Source organism: Camellia sinensis, chromosome 14, assembly GCF_055761805.1.
Source record: "Camellia sinensis isolate YWXY chromosome 14, ASM5576180v1, whole genome shotgun sequence".
Classification (NCBI taxonomy): Eukaryota; Viridiplantae; Streptophyta; class Magnoliopsida; order Ericales; family Theaceae; genus Camellia; species Camellia sinensis.
This window is the reverse complement of record NC_138974.1, coordinates 94764511-94785924: the sequence shown is the minus strand read 5'-3', so window position 1 is coordinate 94785924 and position 21414 is coordinate 94764511. Positions and strand designations below refer to the sequence as shown.

Here is a 21414-nt window from a genome sequence, read left to right as displayed (position 1 = left end):
CTACTTCTTATAGATGTCTGGACGTGCTAGAGCTCGCGGTAGACCTCGTTGGGGAGGTTAGAACATTCCAATCCAACCCGAGATCCCTCCGCAAGAAAAAGCAGTAGGTCAAAACAATATACCCGTTCCATCACCCCCAATAAGCTATGGGGGCCTTGGCTAGGGATATGGCGGGGGCTCTATAGGAGTCCATGGAGATATTAAGAGCCGAGCAAGCGACTAGAACCATTGAGGGAGAAACAAGAGCTTCCTTTTTGAAGAAGGAGTTCTTTCATTCTAATCCCACCGAGTATAATGGGAGAAAAGATCACGAGTTCTTTAAAATAGTCTAGGGGTTCATCATCATCCTTCCAATCGCCTCCACAACAAGCTAAATCCTCTAGTTATGTGACGGACGGAAGTTCAGGGAGTATGACCCAAGTTAAAGGTACATGTTATAGATGTGGCCAAATGGGTCACAAGGCTGTAGAGTGCAGACAAAAAAGTGGAGCACGGTCCCAACCGATGCATCCACATGGTCAACTTTAGAATAGGAGCCAGCCCCAATCTTGTTATCAATGTGGTCAACCGGGACATTTAAAGAAGTTATGCTCGATAAAATTAGGGACTCCAAGTTTGGCAAGGTCTAGACAGTCTGGAGGCTTACAGATGGGTCAGGGACAGAGGCAATCTTATCAGCCGACCTAGTTAGGGCAAGCATCTAGGACAGTTTAGGGAGCCACGTCTGCTCAATCTGCACAACAAACGTATGTTTAGAGGCGTGAGGTAGGGTAGCAGAGGCCATAGGGAAGAGTGTATGCTGTCACCGCTTGTCACATCATTTGCATCATTGTTTGGTTAAGAGAGTAGGCAACTACAATCTTCACTCACAGTAGAGTCACCGGTTGGGGGTAAGGTCACTCTAACCCAGGGGTGTCAGGGATGTGTAATTGAGGTGGCAGATCGACAACTTCTGTTTAATTTTGTCCTTTGGATATGTCAGATTTTGACATCATCGTCAATATGGATTGGTTATTTACTTACCGAGCGACCATAGATTGTTACCGAGAAAGGGTTACCGTGTGCACTGCGAGCGATGATTGTTTCAGATTTCTAAGGGATAGATATGGTAGATCCTTACCCTCCTCATACTATCCGCGTGGCCAGAGCCAATTTAATTCTATTTTAACAAATATTTTGGATGGCAGGAGTGAAGTAGTCGGGAGTGAATTTCCAAAGGTGGTATGTGAATATCTCGATGTTTTTCTTGATGATCTTACAGAATTACCCCCTCATAGGAAAGTAGAGTTTACCATAGACTTACTTCCGACTGTAGCGCCTATCTCTTTATCACCATATTGATTTGCCCCAACTGAGTTGGTGGTTCTGAAGGAACAGTTGCAAGAGTTACTTAGTAAGGGTTTTACACACCCTAACACCTCACCATGGAGAGCCTCATCCTTGTTTGCAAAGAAGAAGGACAAGTCCTTAAGATTGTGCATAAACTACTGTAAATTGAACCAAGCCACAATTAAGAATAAATATCCCATGCCCAGGATAGATGATCTCTTCGATCAACTTAAAGGCTCTCATTGTTTTTCCAAAATAAATTTAAGGTCAAGTTATCATCAAATTCGTGTCAAAGAGGAATATATTCCCAAAACTTCTTTTTATACCCGATATGGACATTATGAGTTCTTAGTTATGCCATTTGGATTGACCAATGCTCCAGCCACATTTATCGATTTAATGAATAGAGTCCTTCGAGAGTTTCTTGATAAATTTGTGGTCATCTTTGTAGATGATATTCTTATCTATTCACCTTCCGAAAAGGAGCATAAAGGGCATCTTCGTACTATTTTGCAACTTCTTAGAGAGCACCGCCTGTACGCAAAATATGAGAAATGTGAATTCTGGCTTTCTGAAGTGAAGTTTTTAGGTCACGTAGTCTCGGGAGACGAAATTATGGTGGATTCCCCATTAACTAAATTGACCCATAAAGGAGTAAGATTTGTTTGAAGCGATGCATGTGAGAATTCCTTCTGAGAACTAAAGCGTAGGTTGACCACCTCTCCAATTCTTATCATTTCGAAATGGGACTTAAGTTATACGGTATATTGTGATGCTTCTAGACAGGGGTTGGGATGTGTTTTAATGCAGGAGGGTAAAGCGGTAGCATATGGCTCCTGCCAACTAAAGACGCACGAAAGGAACTACCCAACACATGACTTAGAACTAGTTGATATTGTTTTTGCCTTGAAGTTGTGGAGACATTATCTATATGGTGAAAAGTTTGAAGTTTTCTCTAACCACAAGAGCCTCAAATACTTATTCTCCCAAAAATACTTGAATCTACACCAATGACGATGGATGGAATTTCTAGAGGACTATGATTTTGAGATACACTATCATCCCCGCAAGGCTAATGTAGTAGCAGATGCCTTAAGTAGAAAATCTGCGAGCTCCTTGGCTAGCCTAGCGATGAGAGAATGGAAGATGATGGAGGGAACAAGCCACTCTCTTCACCACTATTGCACAACCTACCCTTGTTGCTAGAGTAATTGAGGCACAACTAGGTGACCCGGAAGTAGCCTTAATTAAGGGAAAGATCTTCCAAGGGAAGGAAGAGTGGGGCTTAAATGTTCATGTGGATTCTAGTGTTCGTTACCTTGATCGATTGTTTGTACCTAAATCCATGAGAAGTGAAGTTTTGAAAAAATTTCATCACTCACGTTTAACGGTACATCCAATGGGTACCAAAATGAATCGTGACCTAAGCCGTCAATTTTGGTGAAGAGATATGAAAGAGGATGTAGCAATGTTCGTGGCCAAGTTTTTAATCTGTCAATAAGTTAAGGCTGAACACCAAAGACCGGCTGGATTGCTACAACATCTTCCAATTGCTAAATGAAAATGGGAACACGTCAACATGGACTTTGTTTGTAGTCTTCCTAGAACTCAAAGAAGTAATTATGCAATCTGGGTGATAGTAGATAGACTTACAAAGTTGGCTCACTTTCTTGCCATGAGTATGAGGGATTCCATAGAGTTTCTAGCTGAACTTTATATCCATGAGATAGTTTGCCTCCTTGGGGTACCGGTGAGCATAGTGTCTGATAGAGACCCTCGTTTTACAGCTAGGTTGTGGCAGAGTCTTCAAAATGCCTTGGGTACTCAATTGAATTTTCATATAGCTTATCATTCCCAAATCGACGGGCAATCTGAACAAACTATCCAAATTTTGGAGGATATGTTGAGGCCATGTGTGCTAGATTTTAAGGGGTCTTGGGAGAAGCATCTACCCTTAGTCAAATTTTCTTATAACAACGGCTACCAAACAAGTATTGAGATGGCACCTTTCGAGGCATTGTATGGGTGTCCATGTAGATCACCGGTGTGTTGGACAGAAGTGGGAGATTCACCCTTACTATGCCCAGATCTAGTCCGTGAAACTACGAAGAAAATAATCCTCATTTGGAAAGGTTAGTTACTGCTCAAAACTGACAAAAGAGCTATGCGAACAGAAGAGGACGACCCTTACCTTTTGAAGTCGGTGATCATGTATTCTTGAAAATCTCTCCTAGGAAAGGATTTATAATTTTTTGGCTGAAGTGGAAAACTACCACCTCAATTTATCGACCCTTTTGATGTCATTGAGCGGATTGGAGAAGTTGCTTATTGTCTTGCATTGTCACCCCAGCTCTCCGGAGTCCATGATGTGTTCCATGTGTCTATGCTTCGTAAATACGAACCCAATCCCTCCCATGTATTAGTTTGGATGGAGATTAAGATAGACGAAGATGTGTCATATGAAGAAAAGCCACTCCAAATCTTAGATTCCAGAGAGCATGTTTTGAGGGATAAAACAATTTCCTTAGTTATAGTGTTATGGAGCCATCATGGTGTGGACGAAGGTGGTGCTCGAGCGGACTATGCAAATTCAGCAACTTTAAAAACATGATTCTAGATCATTCCTTACACTTTTCATCTCTATATTCCCTCTTCTCTCCTCATTTTTGAAAAACCCTAGTTTCTCATTCTAAAATACCTTCCATTCCACTAAGATTTGGCTTAGATCACCTAGAAAAAAGTGAAGAAGACTTGGAGATCTTACTTTTCCATCGATTGAAACTTGGTTTCGCGAAGGATTCTTCAAGGGGCTTCATTTTCCTTCTACTTGTTGAGGTAGGGATACTTTTACCCTAGTATTTCTTTGTTTCGAAGAGGTTTCATGGTGTGGTTGTGACTTGTGAGCCATTTGAGAATATTGTTGGATTAATTCTTTGTTTTACATAAACTAACCATTTTACTTGACTCTTGCTTGAAATTTCTTTACACTCTCTTCTCAAAACATGTACATAAATGTTGTTGAAACCCATATCTATGATAAAATAGACAAACCCCTAAATTTGGTGAAACCCTAAATTCTAAAGTTAAGTAAAAAACGTCAAATTGAATGGAATTTACTTTACTTCCTGAAATGTTATAAATAATGAAGGAATGAAAGACGTAGATGTTATTTTTTTAGAATGTTGTGTGGTATTTTCTTCTTTGGTGATATTGGATGCTTGTGAATGGAACAAAATGTGATTGAATTATTAATTGTGCATGAGTCCGGGTAAGAGTTGGTATTAGAAAATGTGGTGTTGTGTTGGTACCCACGCGGGGAGTCTAAAAAGGTGCCCAAATGCCCTGTCTAGGCTTATCGCTGGACGAATGTGGGAAAAATGCTTTTGGGTGTCCATACAGTCCAGCTGTATAATAGCCGGCAAAAGTGGAAAAACGAATGGTTTTCTTTAGGTGTCTACTCCCCGTCAAATAATAGACGGCAAATGTAGAGACGGTCTTTAAAACAAAAGAAAAAGAAGTAATTTAAATTAGACTCTTACAGATGGACTCATGGCTTGCTTTCTATAGTTGTGAATGTTTAATTACTGTAATTGACGACGTGAGTAGTAATTGACATTGTTTGGTTGTTATGAATCTATATGATTCTTAAAGATTGCACATGGGGATAAATTTCTTTGTAAAGTCTTGCTATAAGGATACCATAATCTTATTCAAAGAATTAACACTTGGGTAAATGTGTTCCTATTGGGCATATATCTCAACCTTATTCTTATTTTTCAAAAATTGATGAAGTGCGACCTCCTTGATGGATGGGATCAAGCAGTACCTCCTTTCAGGAAAAAAGTTGTTTCATTTGTATTTTGTTATTTTGAATTGGGATTTTTATAACAAGATTATCAATTTGTTTTGTTGTTATTGTATGCCGTGGGGGCTTATATTTTGTAAGGCCATCTAGTTCATTAAACTAGTAGATGAATTCTAAATTTTGGAAGATTGTACTTGGTGAATTGTAATCCCTTACCTCTTAGTTCAATGAAAGAGATGACTTTTGGGTGTATTCTTGTATTCGTCTTGGCATATTCTTGTGGGAAAATTTCAGGGTGTTACAAATGGTCTCAGAGCCTAGGCTAGAATACCTTGGGCTCGTAGGAAGTGACGTATGTCACAATAGGGTCCTTAAGCTAGGACGGAATGCTTAGGATGCCTTGTGTGATATGTGTCCTTGTGTGAATATGTGGGTATGGTGTTAGAATCCTATGATATGGATTTTTCCCGTTGCATTCATCGAAATCCTTTTGGAAAGCCACTTGATCATTGTTCTTTCCACTTGGAGGTCCTTAATTGCCATGGAATTAGCTAATATCTTGGGAGGAGAACTCATGTGTGCTTTTATGTGATTGTTTGGATTATTCTATGTGGAAGTTTGTGTGCTTACAAGGTAAATAAGTTTGAGAAGTAAGAATGGAGAACAAAGGTGCGGAAAATTGGTCTAGCATTTAATATTGTCTCCACTTCTTATAGATGTCTGGACGTGCTAGAGCTCGCAGTAGACCTCGTCAAGGAGGTCAGAACATTCCAGTCCAACCCGAGATCCCTTCGCAAGAAAAAGGAGTAGGTCAAAACAATATACCCTTTCCACCGGTCCAAGAAGCTATGGGGGGCCTTGGCTAGGAAAATGGCGGGGGCTCTAAGGGTGTCTATGGAGATATTGAGAGCCAAGCAAGCGGCTAGAACCATTGAGAGAGAAACAAGAGCTTCGTTTTTTAAGAAGGAGTTCTTTTGTTCTAATCCTGCCGAGTATAATGACGAGCCTAATCCGATGAAAGCTGATGAGTATTATAACAAGTAGTCAAGTCCTTTGAAATTTTCGACATTTGGGAGAACGAATTGCGGGTGGCATTAGCGGCCTATCAATTGAAGGAGAGAGGCCGGGCAGTGGTGGAAAGCCGTAAAACATAGAGTTCAACATACTTGGGAAGCATTTGTGCAAGCTTTCCAAGAGAAATTCCTCCCTTTCACGGCTAGGGAGTAGTTGAGGAAGCAATTTGAAGAGTTATTGCAACTAGATACACCAGTGGCGAAGTTTAAAGCCAAATTCACTAGTCTCTCACGTTTTGCACCCCAATTAGTGGCAACAGAAGAGCGAAGGTGCCTCGAATTTGAAAAGAGGTTGAGGCCAAAAATTTTAATGAAGGTGGTTAGCAATATGATACGTGATTATGACCGCTTAGTTGAAGCAGCAACTCATGTGGAGATTACGGTAGAGGCCGAAGAGGCAAGGCAAGGATTGAAGAGATCAGGATATTTCGATGCTAGGAGTGACAGGAGTTCTTCAAAACGGTCTAGGGGTTCATCATCATCCTTCCTATCGCCTCCACAACAATCTAAATCCTCTAGTTATGTGACGGGTGGAAGTTCAGAGAATATGACCCGAGTTACAAGTGCATGTTATAGATGTGGCCAAATGGGCCACAAGGCTGTAGAGTGTGGACAGAAAAGTGGAGCACGGTCCCAACCGATGCATTTACAGGGTCAACTTCAGAATAGGAGCCAGCCCCAATCTTGTTATCAATGTGGTCAACCAGGACATTTGAAAGAGTTCTGCCCGCAGAAAGTAGGGACTCCGAGTGTGACAAGGTCTAGATAGTCTGGAGGCTTACAGATGGGTCATGGATAGAGGCAATCTTATCAGCCGGCCCAATCAGGGCAAGCATCTAGGACAGTTCAAGGAGCCACGGCTGCTCAATCTACACAACAAGCATATGTTCAGAGGGGTAAGGTAGTGGAACAGAGGCCACAAGGAAGAGTGTATGCCGTCACCGCTTCCAAGCAAGCATCAGGGCCATCAGTTGTGAAAGGTACATTCCTCATTTTCAATACTTGGGCTATTGTGTTGATTGACACTGGGGCATCACATTCATTTATTTCCACATCATTTGCATCATTGTTGGGGTTAGAGAGTAGGCAATTGCAATCTTCACTCACGGTAGAGTCACCAGTTGAGGGTAAGGTCACTCTGACCCAGGGGTGTGTAATTTCAAGGCGTTACATGTATGTTGTTACCATGCCAGGTCAGTTGCAACGCCTTCTATTGTAAGAGGTAACTTCCTGTTGTTCAATTCTCTAGCCAATGTGTTGATAGATACGAGTGCATCACATTCATTTATATCGTCTTCTTTTGCATCTGCCTTGGGTTTGGAGTTTGGTCAGTTAGAGTCTCTTCTGTTTGTTAAGACACCTATTAGGGATAAGGTGGCTTTGGGTCAAGTGTACTGGTCTTGTGAGATTGAGATCGCAGATCATCGACTCTCTTTTGATTTTATTGTTCTTGATATGCATGCTTTTGATATAATTTTGGGAATGGATTGGTTGACCTACTTTCAGGCTTCGATAGATTGTCACTGTAGGAGGGTATCGATGTGTACACCATCTGGGGATTGCTTCTACTTCTTGTGTAACCGGGGTGATAGGTTTATTCCTCCATTGTATGACCTTAAGGGTCGAGAAAAGTTGAGTTTTCTTCTTGCCATCCTAGTAGCCGATGAGGGTAATCTCGGCAACATGGTCCTGGACTTGATTCTCAGCCTTAAGAATGTCCATGGACTCCCTCAATGCCCTTGCCATCTCCCTGACTAAACCATCCATGACTTGTTGACCCATAGGCTCGGCTACGTTCGTCTGACCAACTCTCTCATCCTGTGTCGAAATCTTATCCTGAATCGGCACTTCTTGACGTCGAGGCCTAACTCGTCTACCACATCTACCTCCACCGCGTCCATGTCCTGACATCCTAATAAAGGTAATACAACAATTTAGCACATTCACAAATATGTCATAACTAATTCACACACGTTCTATTACAGGAAACAACACAATAATTCACTCCACGTAAATATCAAATCACGTATTCACAAATGGATTTCTTTTCCCAAATAATAACTGTTCTACAGCATTACCAGAGTTCTTATTAGAATTAGCAGTGCTCAAATACTCTTCTAACGAGACTTTTAGAAATCCGTAGACACAATCAACATCTTAGAAACTAAATTCTATACTCACTTAATCACGTAATCATGTTATCAAATAGCATACCAGGTATACATCTACTATTACTTAGCGAGATAAATTCATTGTGGTAATAACCACGTCTCACGAGCCCAAAATATTCAAACCCGATACGCTCTGATACCAAGTTATAGCATTCCAAAAATAATGACAACAGATACCCTCATACCTCTCAGCAGATATGCGAATGCTTAATAGTCACAAACATTTAATACCGAAAGCATTATAGGAACTATCATATATTCATTGATTTCCTTGAAATATTACAAAAGACGTCACATGTATTTATACATTCATCAATCATATATTATGAATCTATAGCATGTGACATATATTTATATAGAAACAAAAGGAAACAAATATAAATTCATGCCCTAATGGCTACAAAGTTCCAAAACATTTCTTGGTTACAACAAAAGCGGGTCAACGTCCAATACAAATAAAGCCCCAGGCTTGTACAAAATGAATTACAAAACAAAAAATGAGCTTCCAACTCCACTGTCCTTCCAAGCTGTCCCCTTGGTAGTGATATACCATCAGCACCTGAAAATTGTTTTCATATAGGGTGAGTTATAGCCCAATAGAGATAAGTTTAATGATCTGTATGATTCTTAACAAAGCCATATAATGAATACACATGAATGCCAATGCCAAGACATGTGTTTTTTCCTTTTTTAAAAAAATAATGCAGTGCCATAGTTCAATTCATGATTAATAAACCATTGCTTCCAAAACATAAAACAAGGCAATAAATACACACATTGTGAATCTCTGAGTACGTGTTTGCAAGTAAACTATACAAGTATTACCAAAAGTCATTTTACCGGTATTAACCGGAAGGATTGGCACCTAACCACGCAGGTTTTTAGACATTCACCCAGGACACAAAGGCCAATATAAATAACCACAACCACACTCTCTAACCAGATTCACCACGGTACTTACCCTTTTTTCTCAAAATCAAACCTTTTAATGCATAGTTATAAAATCAGTGCTCAAATTAAAAGCATGAATGAATGGTTTCAGCTAACCTAATTCTCATGCAATTGCTACAACAATCAAGATATCCTCCACCGATAGTCAAAATAGATATCTCTGCTGAATAAATAAATTTCAAGAGACAGATATAATTCATAATCTCATATCTTCATAATCTCAACATAGGAGTAACAATCACAAGTTCAATCTCATTTTTTTCATTCAAACAAGGATCACATCATTGTTTTGAAAACTCATCAATTCCCTCTTTGTTCAAGATCAAGAATCACCAAGGATTTCCCAATTTTCAAAATAACATCTTTTCATTCAATTTTCCTCATTTTAAAAGCCATTTCCCCCAAATTTCAATACCACTCATTACTATAAACAATTCCAACAACATTTTTAAGAAAACATTCCGAAAACCCCTCTTTTACGGACCAAAACATTTTTAAAATCAAACCCAATTCCCTCAAAATGCTACTCTATTCAAAGAGCACATAACGATGCTAAATACCATGCAAAACATGAAAAGAGTCCCTACCTCAAAAGAAGAAGAGAAGAGGAACAAATCCTAAAATTTAACGAAGACGAAACACAAACTTTTTTAGTTCAAAACAACCACTCCTCGAGTTCTATATTTTACCCCAAAGCACGACTATCAAGGAAACCACAGATTGAGAGAGATCGGAGGATTTACCCAAGAAATTTAGTGAGGGATGAGAGAAAACAACTTTTAGATATTTGTAGAGAGAGAGAGAGAGAGAGAGAAAAGTGAGAAAAAGATCTCCCCTCCCCCCCTCCCCTAGCTTTATACAAATAGACCGCTTGAGTGAACAAAATACCACTCGAGCGTCAGACACAACACATCGCTTGAGCGAAGCCTGTAGAACGAACTGCTCAAGCAAACAAAACACCCTCAAGCACAGAATACAAACTCTTAATAATTCAGACTGCAAACAAACCACTCAAGCAACCAAACTACTGCTTGAGTGCAGAAAGACCTGCTCCTAGAAGTTCAGACTGCAAACTCAGAATCTGAGAGAAACAAAAGACCGCTCGAGCAATCAAAGCATTGCTTGAGCAAACCTAAGTTCAAACAACCAAAACCTCACCAAAAAAACTCAAAATCCCACCTGTTCAAAACAACTCAAACAAACCCCAAACTCAACTCAAATCACACATTGACTAAAATAGATGCTAACAATACCAATAGATACAAAATTCATAACCAAAGAGTGTAAGAGGATCGGGTCTTAACCTGGGCCACTATAGATACCTTGCCTTCTACCCCTTGAACTTCTTGCTTTGTGCTGCAGATGATTTTGCTTTTTGTTGGGTGCCAACCCAGTGGGGATTCAACTCAAAGCTTTGATGATTCCTCTCTTTGCACCCCTTGTTTTGTTGTTTGTATCTTCTCTTAATGTTTTCACAGCTTGATGTATCAATAAAACTTTCTTTTGCCAATCAAAAAAAAAATTGTTCCTCGTTGTCTATATAAGAGGCTCTGTATTGTGTTATAATTTTAGACTGAATCTAAGTAATAAAATATTATATTTAATATATAATTATTCATTCTTTGTGATTGTATCTGCTTTTACTATCTCAAAACTCTTAACTAGTTTTCAGTGAATCGAACACAATTTGTCATGTTTTCACAAATTTTAAATCCTCATGTCTCAATTTTACATGCCAACGAATTAGGGTTTACATTGAACATCTTGAGTTATACCATCTCTCAATGAGTATTCTTAAATCCAATTTGTTTAAAAAATAAGTTCAAGTTTTAGTTTAACCAAATTTTTAAGATAAATATTGATTAAATATATAATGACACTGACACCTACAAAAGAATCCGTAAATTCATTGATAAATAAATAAACTTAATTCAACCGCAAGTAATTTCCACCTATGGTCTCAATGTTGTATTTTAATTTATTTATTTTTAATAGTTAATAAGATTCCAAATTATTGCGGTAGAGTTTAACTTCTATCAAATTGTCATATCAACTTGAAAGAGCGTTTAAATTTTATATGTTCATTTTGAAATCAATTTCGGTGATCCAAACTATTCATTTTTTTAGACTCATTGAGTAAAATATTCATACAACAAATTAATATGATTGAACATCAATAATTATGTTTAAATCATATTTTTTTAAAAAAATAAACGACAAATAAAATTTCAAAAATAACTATTTATTTTTATAATACATATTTGACTTAAACATATAACTATCAATATCTGATTATTTTAATTTTTTACATAAATATTCTACTCAATAAATTCTAAAAAATAAACAATTTGAATTATGAGAACAAGATCTTTGGTGAGCTCCACTGCTCACTCAAGAGAGAAGCATAGCCCTTATTGTTATCACTGGGCTCATGATACCAGTTGTCCCGCCCTTCTCACCTCTCTATGTATATGACTATTTCCACATCAACAAATCTACTCAAGTCCCATATTTAGCCCTAATAAACCAATCATCAACAAAATCTACTCACAAGTCCCATACTTAGCCCTAATAAACCAAAACAAAACGACGAAGAAGCAAGGAGAATTATAACATACTAATCTCCAAGGGACCACATAATTTTTCCCATTTCAGGCTAGCAATGATCATTTTACAATATGAGGGGCCAACCCAACACTTCTATGCAACTTCACAAATTATACCTTTTACATTAAAACTTCTTTATATACACTGCTAAGAAAACACACACACACCACCCAAATATTAACAACATTCACTTTCGCCATGACAAGGATGCATATGTAAACCTTTTGACTTGGCAAGGTACACCCAACATAGACAGACACAAAAGTAGCAAAGTCAGGATAACCAAGAATATTGATACCGAACAACAATTGACCCTCTTGTCTGATAATAAGCTCAGCAAACATTTTGGCAACCAGGATTCCTTAATAGAGCGGTCATTGCTAATTTCAACCTCCCGTGGCTCAGCTTGGGATTTCTCTTGTTTTCGCCTACTCAGTATAATTCGCCTATCCAGTTTAATTCTTCGGTATGCTGTGCCCTGGAAAGGAAGGACATGTGACAGGTTTGCTTGTACTTCCTGTTGAGATCTCTCATCCTTGGAATTCTCAGGAACCGTTGGCAAGAGATCATCAGGAGTTGGAGACAGTAAAGATTTGTCAAGGTCGACAATATCATCTTTTATTATCTCAGCATACCACTCGTCATCGTCACAATCCTGCAATTTAGGAACAAATCTACTGAAAAACAAAGATCATAGATTTGGGAAATTAAGGTGGGTCCATTTAACCACATAATGATAAATTCCAAGAAAGAAATGCTTCGAATTGTAATAGCCAATATAAAGCTTTCTAAAATTAATGAATGTAAGATAATAAAAGGCGGGAAAAACAAACCAACCAATCTAAAGCTTTATGTCTAAAATGAACTGCAGTAAAGACATAGGAGGGAAAAACAAACCAACCTGGTGGCTAGAACCAGGCTGAGTACACTCATTGGGGAGTATCTGATCAGATTCAGATCCATAATCAATTTGCTGCTCAACTGAATGAGAGTTATGACTGCTGGCTCCTTCAAATATGCCTGATAGTTCAGCACCAATTTCAGATAAACTAAAATTATTATTATTATTATTCTCAGTTGATAAATGCCTTCGACTCGAAGAACCTTGTCTTGGATTATCATTTAACCGAAACTCACTATTCTTCCGAAGGCGGCAAACAACCATAGCATCCTACAGAGACAGAATGACATATTTTGTCAAATAAATGATAGATTTCTCCAGAAAGAACATTACATATTTTGAGCAATCGAAGACATGTTGAAAGGGAAACATTGCCAGCACATTATACTCGAAAGGAAAATTTTGCAAGGCATTAATAAGTAAAGGAAAGTCAAGTTTTGATGGCAAAAGCAGTTTGGGAAATTAAGATAGTAACATAGATCAAGGAAGTGTCCTTCTATCATGTCATCCTTTCATAAAGAGTCGATTTAACAAAAAACATCGCAAAGTCACAATCATTAAATCCAGATGGTTTGAAAGCTGATCACTATTATATCATTTTGGGTGGTATACCACTTTCATTTTGTGCCTTTAGTACAGAATTGCCCATCTCCTCTATTTCAATAAATTTTCTTTAACACACATCAAGATTACAGCAAACATTGGCAGGAAGAAGAGTCACATGTTAAATAGAGTTTCCATAAATAGATCCTACAGGAATGAGGTCAAGAAGAATAAGTACACCATGAAATTTCGATCACATAAATAAAGATTTATTGTACTTAAATATTGAACAAATGCAAAATGGAAATAGAGAACAGTAGTCACCAACTCCCCTATGCGAAGCATGTCTTTCTATGTGTATCTCCATTACGTGGCATCTTGATCTATGGACATCTTATACATCAATCAATATATGCCCAAATCATGATTCTTTATGCAATCATCTTCTCGTGCCTAAACAGTATTGTATGTTCATTACATCAAAACACAAACCAAGGTAAATCAAGTTGTCAAAACCAGCAAATTTGTTATGATGACCTAGTTGAGAGAGTAAGATACATCGATGTAAAACACTGAGTTATATTTGACCCAAGTGAAAACCAATGGGCATCCCAAGATATATCTTTCTTGTTTGTATCATAATCTCAAAGTGAAGCTCAAAGTCAACCTGGATAAATATCTTCTAAATTGCATGAAATGTGTAACTGCAGATTGTTAAATATACCAGTGTAGAAAATATTAGAGAGTAATTACCACTTACTGATGCTTTAAATAGCTATCAACATTCAACACTGGACACCCAAAATATAAAAAATTACAAGATGCTGCCTCAAATCTAGTTTCAGTATGTAAAGCTAATGTTTTCAATATAAAAACGAACTCATGGTTTCAATGTTTAAAAAAATAATTAATTAACTAATTAAATGAAAAGTGCATAAACCATTTTTTCCAAGTAACATTGTAAATCATCATTACACAAAAGTTGCTTGCTAAAAAGATCAAGCAGTAGTTCCACTGGTTAGGAAGCATATTTTGTCCTGATCCCTTTATGAAATTTCTTCACTCTTTTTTTTTATTTAAAAAAAAAAAGAACTTTATTTATGAGAAAGATGAGATACACAAAAAAAAATTATATGGATTCTTCATAGTTTGGGCCTGAATATTTTAATCATTACTGAGAAGCAGTTAGTAAAAAAAATCCAAAACAATTCTTCATCAAAAATTTGTGAGGCGTGTGGAACTCCAAAGATAAGGAAGTCTCCAATGTTCTAGTTGAAAATGTGGAGTGTTGCAACAAAGTATGGTCGCCTTCTAACATCCAGAAATGTTATATGATGACTAATAACGAAGTTTGCAACAAAAAATGTATACTTCATCCTGTTCCGATATTAGCCCAAGTAGCAATAGTTTGCAAATAAAATCCACATTGAAAAAGTACTAATAAGGGCACTCTTGAACTATAATGCCATAAAAATAATAAAAATTAAAAAAGAGGGAAGCAATTTGTGTTTCTGACATACGAACAATATATGCATAGCCCAAAAATGCATCTGCTGCCACCTATAGGAAACTTCAATAACAATTATCAAAAAATATATAAAAAGTAACCACAATGACATGAACATGATGTCTCAATCATTCAACCAATCATCCTATTTAATGGCATTAAAATAGCTTATGGACTTTACTTTGGTATTGATATTGTTGAACTATAATTTCTCTTTGGCTTTGTAATTTCTCCTTTTAGTTTTTATATTGAACCGTGATTTGTAGGTCAAATAAACTATAAATTATAAAAAATAAAAAATTTGTTGACGTACCCCAGTCGTACCCAAGTCTTATTTTTTTTAGGTCTTGCTGTATCAGTGTACCAGTAACCTACCCATACCAGCACTAGTGCTTCATAGACTACTAGATAAAGGATACTTTCAAGTGACATGGCACAAGAGTGAGTTTGTATTTATAAATTATAACAGCTGATATTCACTAGACAAGCTTTCCAAAAGAAAGCCGCATTACATAATTCAAGTCAGATACATCTATGAGAATATAAAATATTGTCAAAAAGTATTAACACCATCACCTGAGGATTTCCATTCATACAATACTCATGCATTATCCATTCTGTCCTCTCCCCTTTTGGTGCACGACCTATGTGGAACACCAGTGTCCTTTTTGTGCCAATCAGATTAGATCCTGACTTCACATTTCGTTCTTTCCCAGTGGCTTTCCAATAGCCAGATTCAGTTGCTCTCTTACTTTGTGAGCCATTTGGGTACTTCCTTCCACGAGAAGAAAAGAAGAACCACTCATTCTCTGAAGGAATGACTGATTTAGCTGGCAATATATAAAAATCACTAACCATCCTCAGTGCTCAATAAATCGGACTATGTATTCTTCAAACACAAAATAATGTATTAAAGCATGTGAACCACAAAATAAATACAAACAATGGCACTTAATACCCATGAAACAGTGAAAGTAAGGCATAATATCCAGAAGCCAATGCATAATTACTTCTATAAACATATCATTTTGTCCTATAGAAACCATACCACATGGGACACCTATAGATATAATGAAAATTCTGAGTCAATGTCATCATAAATAATTCCCATTAATATAAGTTGTAAAAGTGCATATTAGTATACGTCTCATTAATATTAGTTCTCAAGTGTACTGCTTCACATTACTCACTGAAACCAAACCAGAGTAGGGGATGCCCTTCAAACTAACATAAGAAAAAAATGAAACTATAGACAATAGCTAGATACATAGGTGAAATAACCAAACTCAACTTAGCTAAAGCTATCCTAACAATAGGGTTGCTTACATTATCACATTTAAGGTTGCATGATAAGGACCCATATATAATCAACTTTTCCAACTCGACTCAGATTAGAGACAAAATCCCCTTTTTGTATCCACTTTTCATTTTTGTCTTTCCTGTGGTCTCAGTTTTGATTTAACCAATTTCGTTTTAAGCTATATGATTGATATTATAAAATCCTTCATCCTAGTTCTCACAGACTGTCTAACCACCAAGGTATAAAGTTAAAATGCGCAGAAACAAAGCCGAATCAATTTAGCTACCAAATAACATACAACAAGTATTACATAAGACCATCTGCATGATACTGATGCACACGAGATTTTTTGAATTATTTATTTTTATTATTTTGCATCTAGTATTTGATTAGGGATCTTGTGATTTAGTATAAATATCCTACAATTATTAGGCTTCTTTTTTTATTGATTACTAGTTCTACAAGAAATTAGGATTAGTTTATGTCCTCTTTAGTACTCAAAGGAATTTTAGAATTAGGATTTCTATTATTAGAAATAAGGATGCAAAGCTTATGGCCATGGAGAGTTTCTCTTCATTTGTATGTATAATATTTTGAGCATTCTTAGACTAACAGAACATTAGAGTGCCTTTATGTTAATCTTGTTGCAAGATTACCACTTGTACGTGATTTCGTGCATTAGTTGGTATCAAAGCTTCCACTCGAGTCCTAATCATGGCGTGACAAGCAGTTTGTGGTAGCCAGAATGCCTATATTGAAGACATGTATGAATGAAAAAAAGATGCACAGGATACAGGATGGAAGGAACAATTACAGCAGCTTAGGGATGCGGTTGGTGCTAAGAAGCACGGACACGGACACGCGACACGACACGGACACGACACGGACACGCAAAAACGCAAATTTTCAAAAAATAGGGGACACGACACGCCGGGGACACGTTCAATATATATAATTAATTTTATTTATTATATGTCATAAAATTATTAAAAAAAATCAAATAAAGGTAATAAAATATACAAAATAACACTATTAAAATTATAAAAAATAAACATTTAATTGATTTAACATCATATATATCGTTCACAATTAATATAAAATAGCATTCCATCAAAATTAATAAAATTAATAAAATTATTAAAATTAATAAACATACATTATTAATAAACATACATTATTAAAATTATTATTGGTCCCTATAATAAAATTAATAAACATACATTATTAAAATTATATCCTCAAATAATAGAAAAGAAAAAATAAAATCAGAATATAAAAAAAATAAAAGAAAAAAAAAACAAAATCAGAATCAGAATTAAAGAAAAAGAAAAGAAAAAATTAAATTAATAAAAGAAAAAAAATAAAAGAAAAAAAAAATCAAAATCAAAATCAAAATCAAAATAAAAGGAAAAGGAAAAAAAAAATGAAATAAACGAAGAAAGAAAGAGAAGAGGCTGAGACAGAGAGGGAGAGAGAGCTATCGAAGAGAGAGAAATAAAAGAAAGAAGAGGCTGAGACAGAGAGAGAGAGGGCTATCGAAGAGAGAGGGAGCGATCGAAGAAGATCGAAGAGTCGTACCAGCAAATCGACTGAAGATCGAAGATCGCCGACTGACGACAGACGGCCGACGACAGACGAGAGACGACAGACGACCGACGTGGAGCAACGATCGACGAGAGACGACGTACAACGAAGTCAGGTCTTCTTTCTTTCTCTCTTTCTCAGCTGTTTATCTTCTATTCCATAGTCGATTCCAAGAGATTAGGGCTAAACAGATTAGGGCAAATTTCATCTGCTTTTGGTTATTTTCAAATTGACCCCAAAATTTTTCATTAAACTGTGAAATTGCCCCCGCGCGTGTCCCAAACGTGTCTATAACGTGTCCAAAACGTGTCCGGATGTAAAAAAATTAAAAAAAAATTGGGACACTCTCTCATGCGTGTCGGACACGTGTCCACTGCGTGTCCGACGCGTGTCCGTGTCCGACACGTGTCTGACACTGGTACGGAGCCCTCGGAGAGGTGTCCGTGCTTCATAGGGTTGGTGTGTTGGCACATTAGGAAGCCATCTTTACCGATGCAAATCAACCTCATAACCAACCACTGAACTCAAACCCACTTGAGGAAGAGGATATGGTTAATTGGCCATTCACAGCAACTGCTACTCCATATCCAATTGTGGATTGGAGTAAACTACCAATATTTTATGAGGACCCATCTATTATTGAAATTACAAAGGCTTTCTAGTTACTACCTTTGGTAAGACACCTGTTGCCCACATCTGAAGTAAAGTTCTGGCCGGTGGTTTCCAACTCGGTTTGTGAGTTTGAGGATATCAGTACCTCATATGGCTTAGTTGAGGTGCCAGCTTTGGTAGTTGTTCAATCCAACTACAACCTAAATAGTTTTCACTGTAGCGCATCTAAAGAGTGAGTACTTTAAGACTAGACAAAGCAAAGTTTCAACCCTTAGCTTTGTGCGTTGATGAAGATGGGTCAAATTTATTGAGGGAAATTGTTCCTTTAAGTTTTGAAATTTAGATTTGAGAAAATTAGCGTTAAATGCAAAAATATATATATATATATGCAAACAAGTGTAGGCATGACAAAATATTTTGGGCAATGAAAACTCCAAAACGAGTTTTTCCAAGAGAAGGGAGGGTGATATAGTCAAGATTTTTGGAATTGCACATTCTTTACAGCACACACTTCTATTAAAAAAAATGTACAACCATTTCAAATTTTTAACAAGTGAAGTGTGCCCTCAGAAAAATCGTTAACAAAATCCTTTTATTATTTTGGAATTAGTGTTTGATTAAGAATCTTGTGATTTAGTATAGAATAGTCTAGAATTATCAAGTTTCTAATATTATTGATTAACAAGTGTGTTACTCAGTTTGTGTGTTTAATATTTTGGGCATTCTTTAGGCTGGGGTTGTTTGGGAGGTTCTTAATAAGTGCCCTTTTTGACTTTTTATGAAATATGGATTGGGTTTGAGGTGATGTGGTAGAGAAGTAATGTGACTTAAATAAGATAATGTGACTTGAATAGGATAATGATTTTTTGGCTTTATGACTTTTTTAGGGAATGCCAAACCTAGCCTAAACAGAATATTAGATTATGTTTGTGAATCAAGTTAATCTTCCTTCACCATTTGCACTTTCTTACAGGTGTTTAATATTCTGGGCAATCTCAGACAAAACAAATATTAGATGGTGTTTGTGTTAATCTACGAAATCCTCTTCTACACACTTCCCCGCCTTAGATAAGCAGATGGGATTAGAGTATGAGTGCAAGAAAGAGATGCTAAGGGGATCAATGGGATTATGGGAGAACCATCAAGCAAGTAGTTTATACCTTGGTTCTGATTCTTTTAAACAAAATATTATTCGTTTCCACAAAAGACAAAATGAAAAAGAAAAATTAAAGGGACGAGAAAACAATAAGAAATTATATCATTTCCATTCAACTCATTTTAATCAAAAGAAAATAATTCCCCGTAAATACTACTTTCTTGTGCTCTTTTGAAAAAATGCAAGAATATACTGTAAGAACTCAAAAGTACGGAGAAAAAAGAAACAGAGAATAAGGTACCCGAATAAAACAGCCTAAATTATATATACTTTCTAAGGAAAATTACAAAAAGCGTTTGTTTCTTATAACAAAACAAACTTGAATTTTTAATTTTGTCAGTTTAAACCATACCCATTGAGATTTGTTTTCAGTCTAAACCATTTGACTCGCTATAACTAACCCACAAAAAAAAAAAAAAAAAAAAAAAAAATTGTATTTTAGTTATTAAAATCAACGAAAAATGGTATTTTAAACATACAAAATAACAATTTTCGCCCCTTTTTTGTTAACATTCTGATGGTTTAGATTAAAAATAAATAAAAAAAGATTAGAGATTAAATTGAAGCTCATACAGCATCATTCAAAAACTCTATAGATCAGAATCACAGTCACGTATATCATCAATCGATCACATAATAGTCATACAAAACGCGAAAAACACAACTCAATTGAATCGATGACACATGCAGCAAATACACAGAAAATGAATTCAAGTGTGAAACCTGGCAAGTCCCAAGGCTCGAATTTGCAAATCTCAACCTCAGGAATGACATCAACGCACTTGTCAGAGCCTTGGATCTTCTTTTTCAGGTAATAAGATATCAACTCTTCGTCTGTAGGGGTGAACCTAAACCCTGGAAACATGGACGAATCCGCGATTGACATAGTAGCAGGCGGAGGAGGAGGAGGAGGAGGAAGAAGAGGAGGCGTCTCTCCCTCCATTATCTCCTCAAACTCAGACCCCCCACAATCCCTCTCTTTCTGTCTCTTTCTCTAGATATGCATATATGTATATGTATTGTGAATGTAAGAAATTCGAGAAGTGAATGAGTCGAAGGTGATTGATTTCATTCTCTTTGTGCGGGGGTTAACTTGCTTGCTTGCTAGCTCTGCTTTCGGTTGCTTTGCTTTGGCTATGGCGGAAAGGTGTGTGTTTGTGTGTCTCTTGTTGACTCGGCTTTGACGCTTTTGAGTCTCTGTCTCTCTCTCTCTGGTGGGTTTTGCGTGGGTGGAGGGTTTGTCTCGTAAAGTAGGCCCGCGTGGGATTGGAATGCAGAGTACGGCTGTTAGTGTAGAACGTGGACAAGCTCGCACGTGCCTTTGGCTTCTACTAACAACTATACCATTCTTGCATTTATTTTTGTTTTTTTAATCATGCGTATGTTAACTAATTTTGAAAGATTAATTTCATAACTTATTTCCGAAGATTCAATTTAAAATTAGACAACCGCTTGTATGAACATTGCCTCAAAAAATTTATTGAAACTAGTGAATATTGAATCCAAAAATTAGAAGAAACACACTATTAAATTTTTTTTTTTTTTTTTTGTTATAGAAAAATTCTTCTTATCCTCTCGCAGGTCCAAGGCAGCGCCCTTTATAGAGATCACTAGGATGTCCTATTAGCTGCGCATGTCCAAGGCAGCGCCCCTTACAGAGATCACCAGGATATCCTGTTAGTCGTTCCGAGCGAGGAGACTATAATTTAGGAGCTTGCCCTGACCTCCCAAAACAAACTTAGTTGTGCAAGTCCAAGGCAGCGTCCCTTGTAGAGATCACCAGAGTGTCCTGTTAGCCGTTCCGAAGGAGAAGACTATAATCTGGGAACTTGTCCCGACCTCCCAAGACAATCTCTGTTTAAGTCAGGACTCGCA

General features: G+C 37.0%; 1 protein-coding gene across 1 annotated transcript; it reads right to left on the bottom strand.

The window, feature by feature from the left end:
- Nucleotides 1–11936: 11936 nt before the first annotated feature.
- LOC114268103 (NAC domain-containing protein 40) lies at nucleotides 11937–20922 on the bottom strand. The gene is made up of 4 exons (XM_028209218.2): nucleotides 20263–20922; nucleotides 15464–15717; nucleotides 12838–13107; nucleotides 11937–12591 (listed from the first exon to the last, which is right to left on the bottom strand). Exons 1-4 carry the CDS (start codon nucleotides 20480–20482, stop codon nucleotides 12124–12126), a joined length of 1212 nt encoding a protein of 403 aa, XP_028065019.2. The 5' UTR covers nucleotides 20483–20922; the 3' UTR covers nucleotides 11937–12123.
- Between the last annotated feature and the right edge of the window lie 492 nt (nucleotides 20923–21414).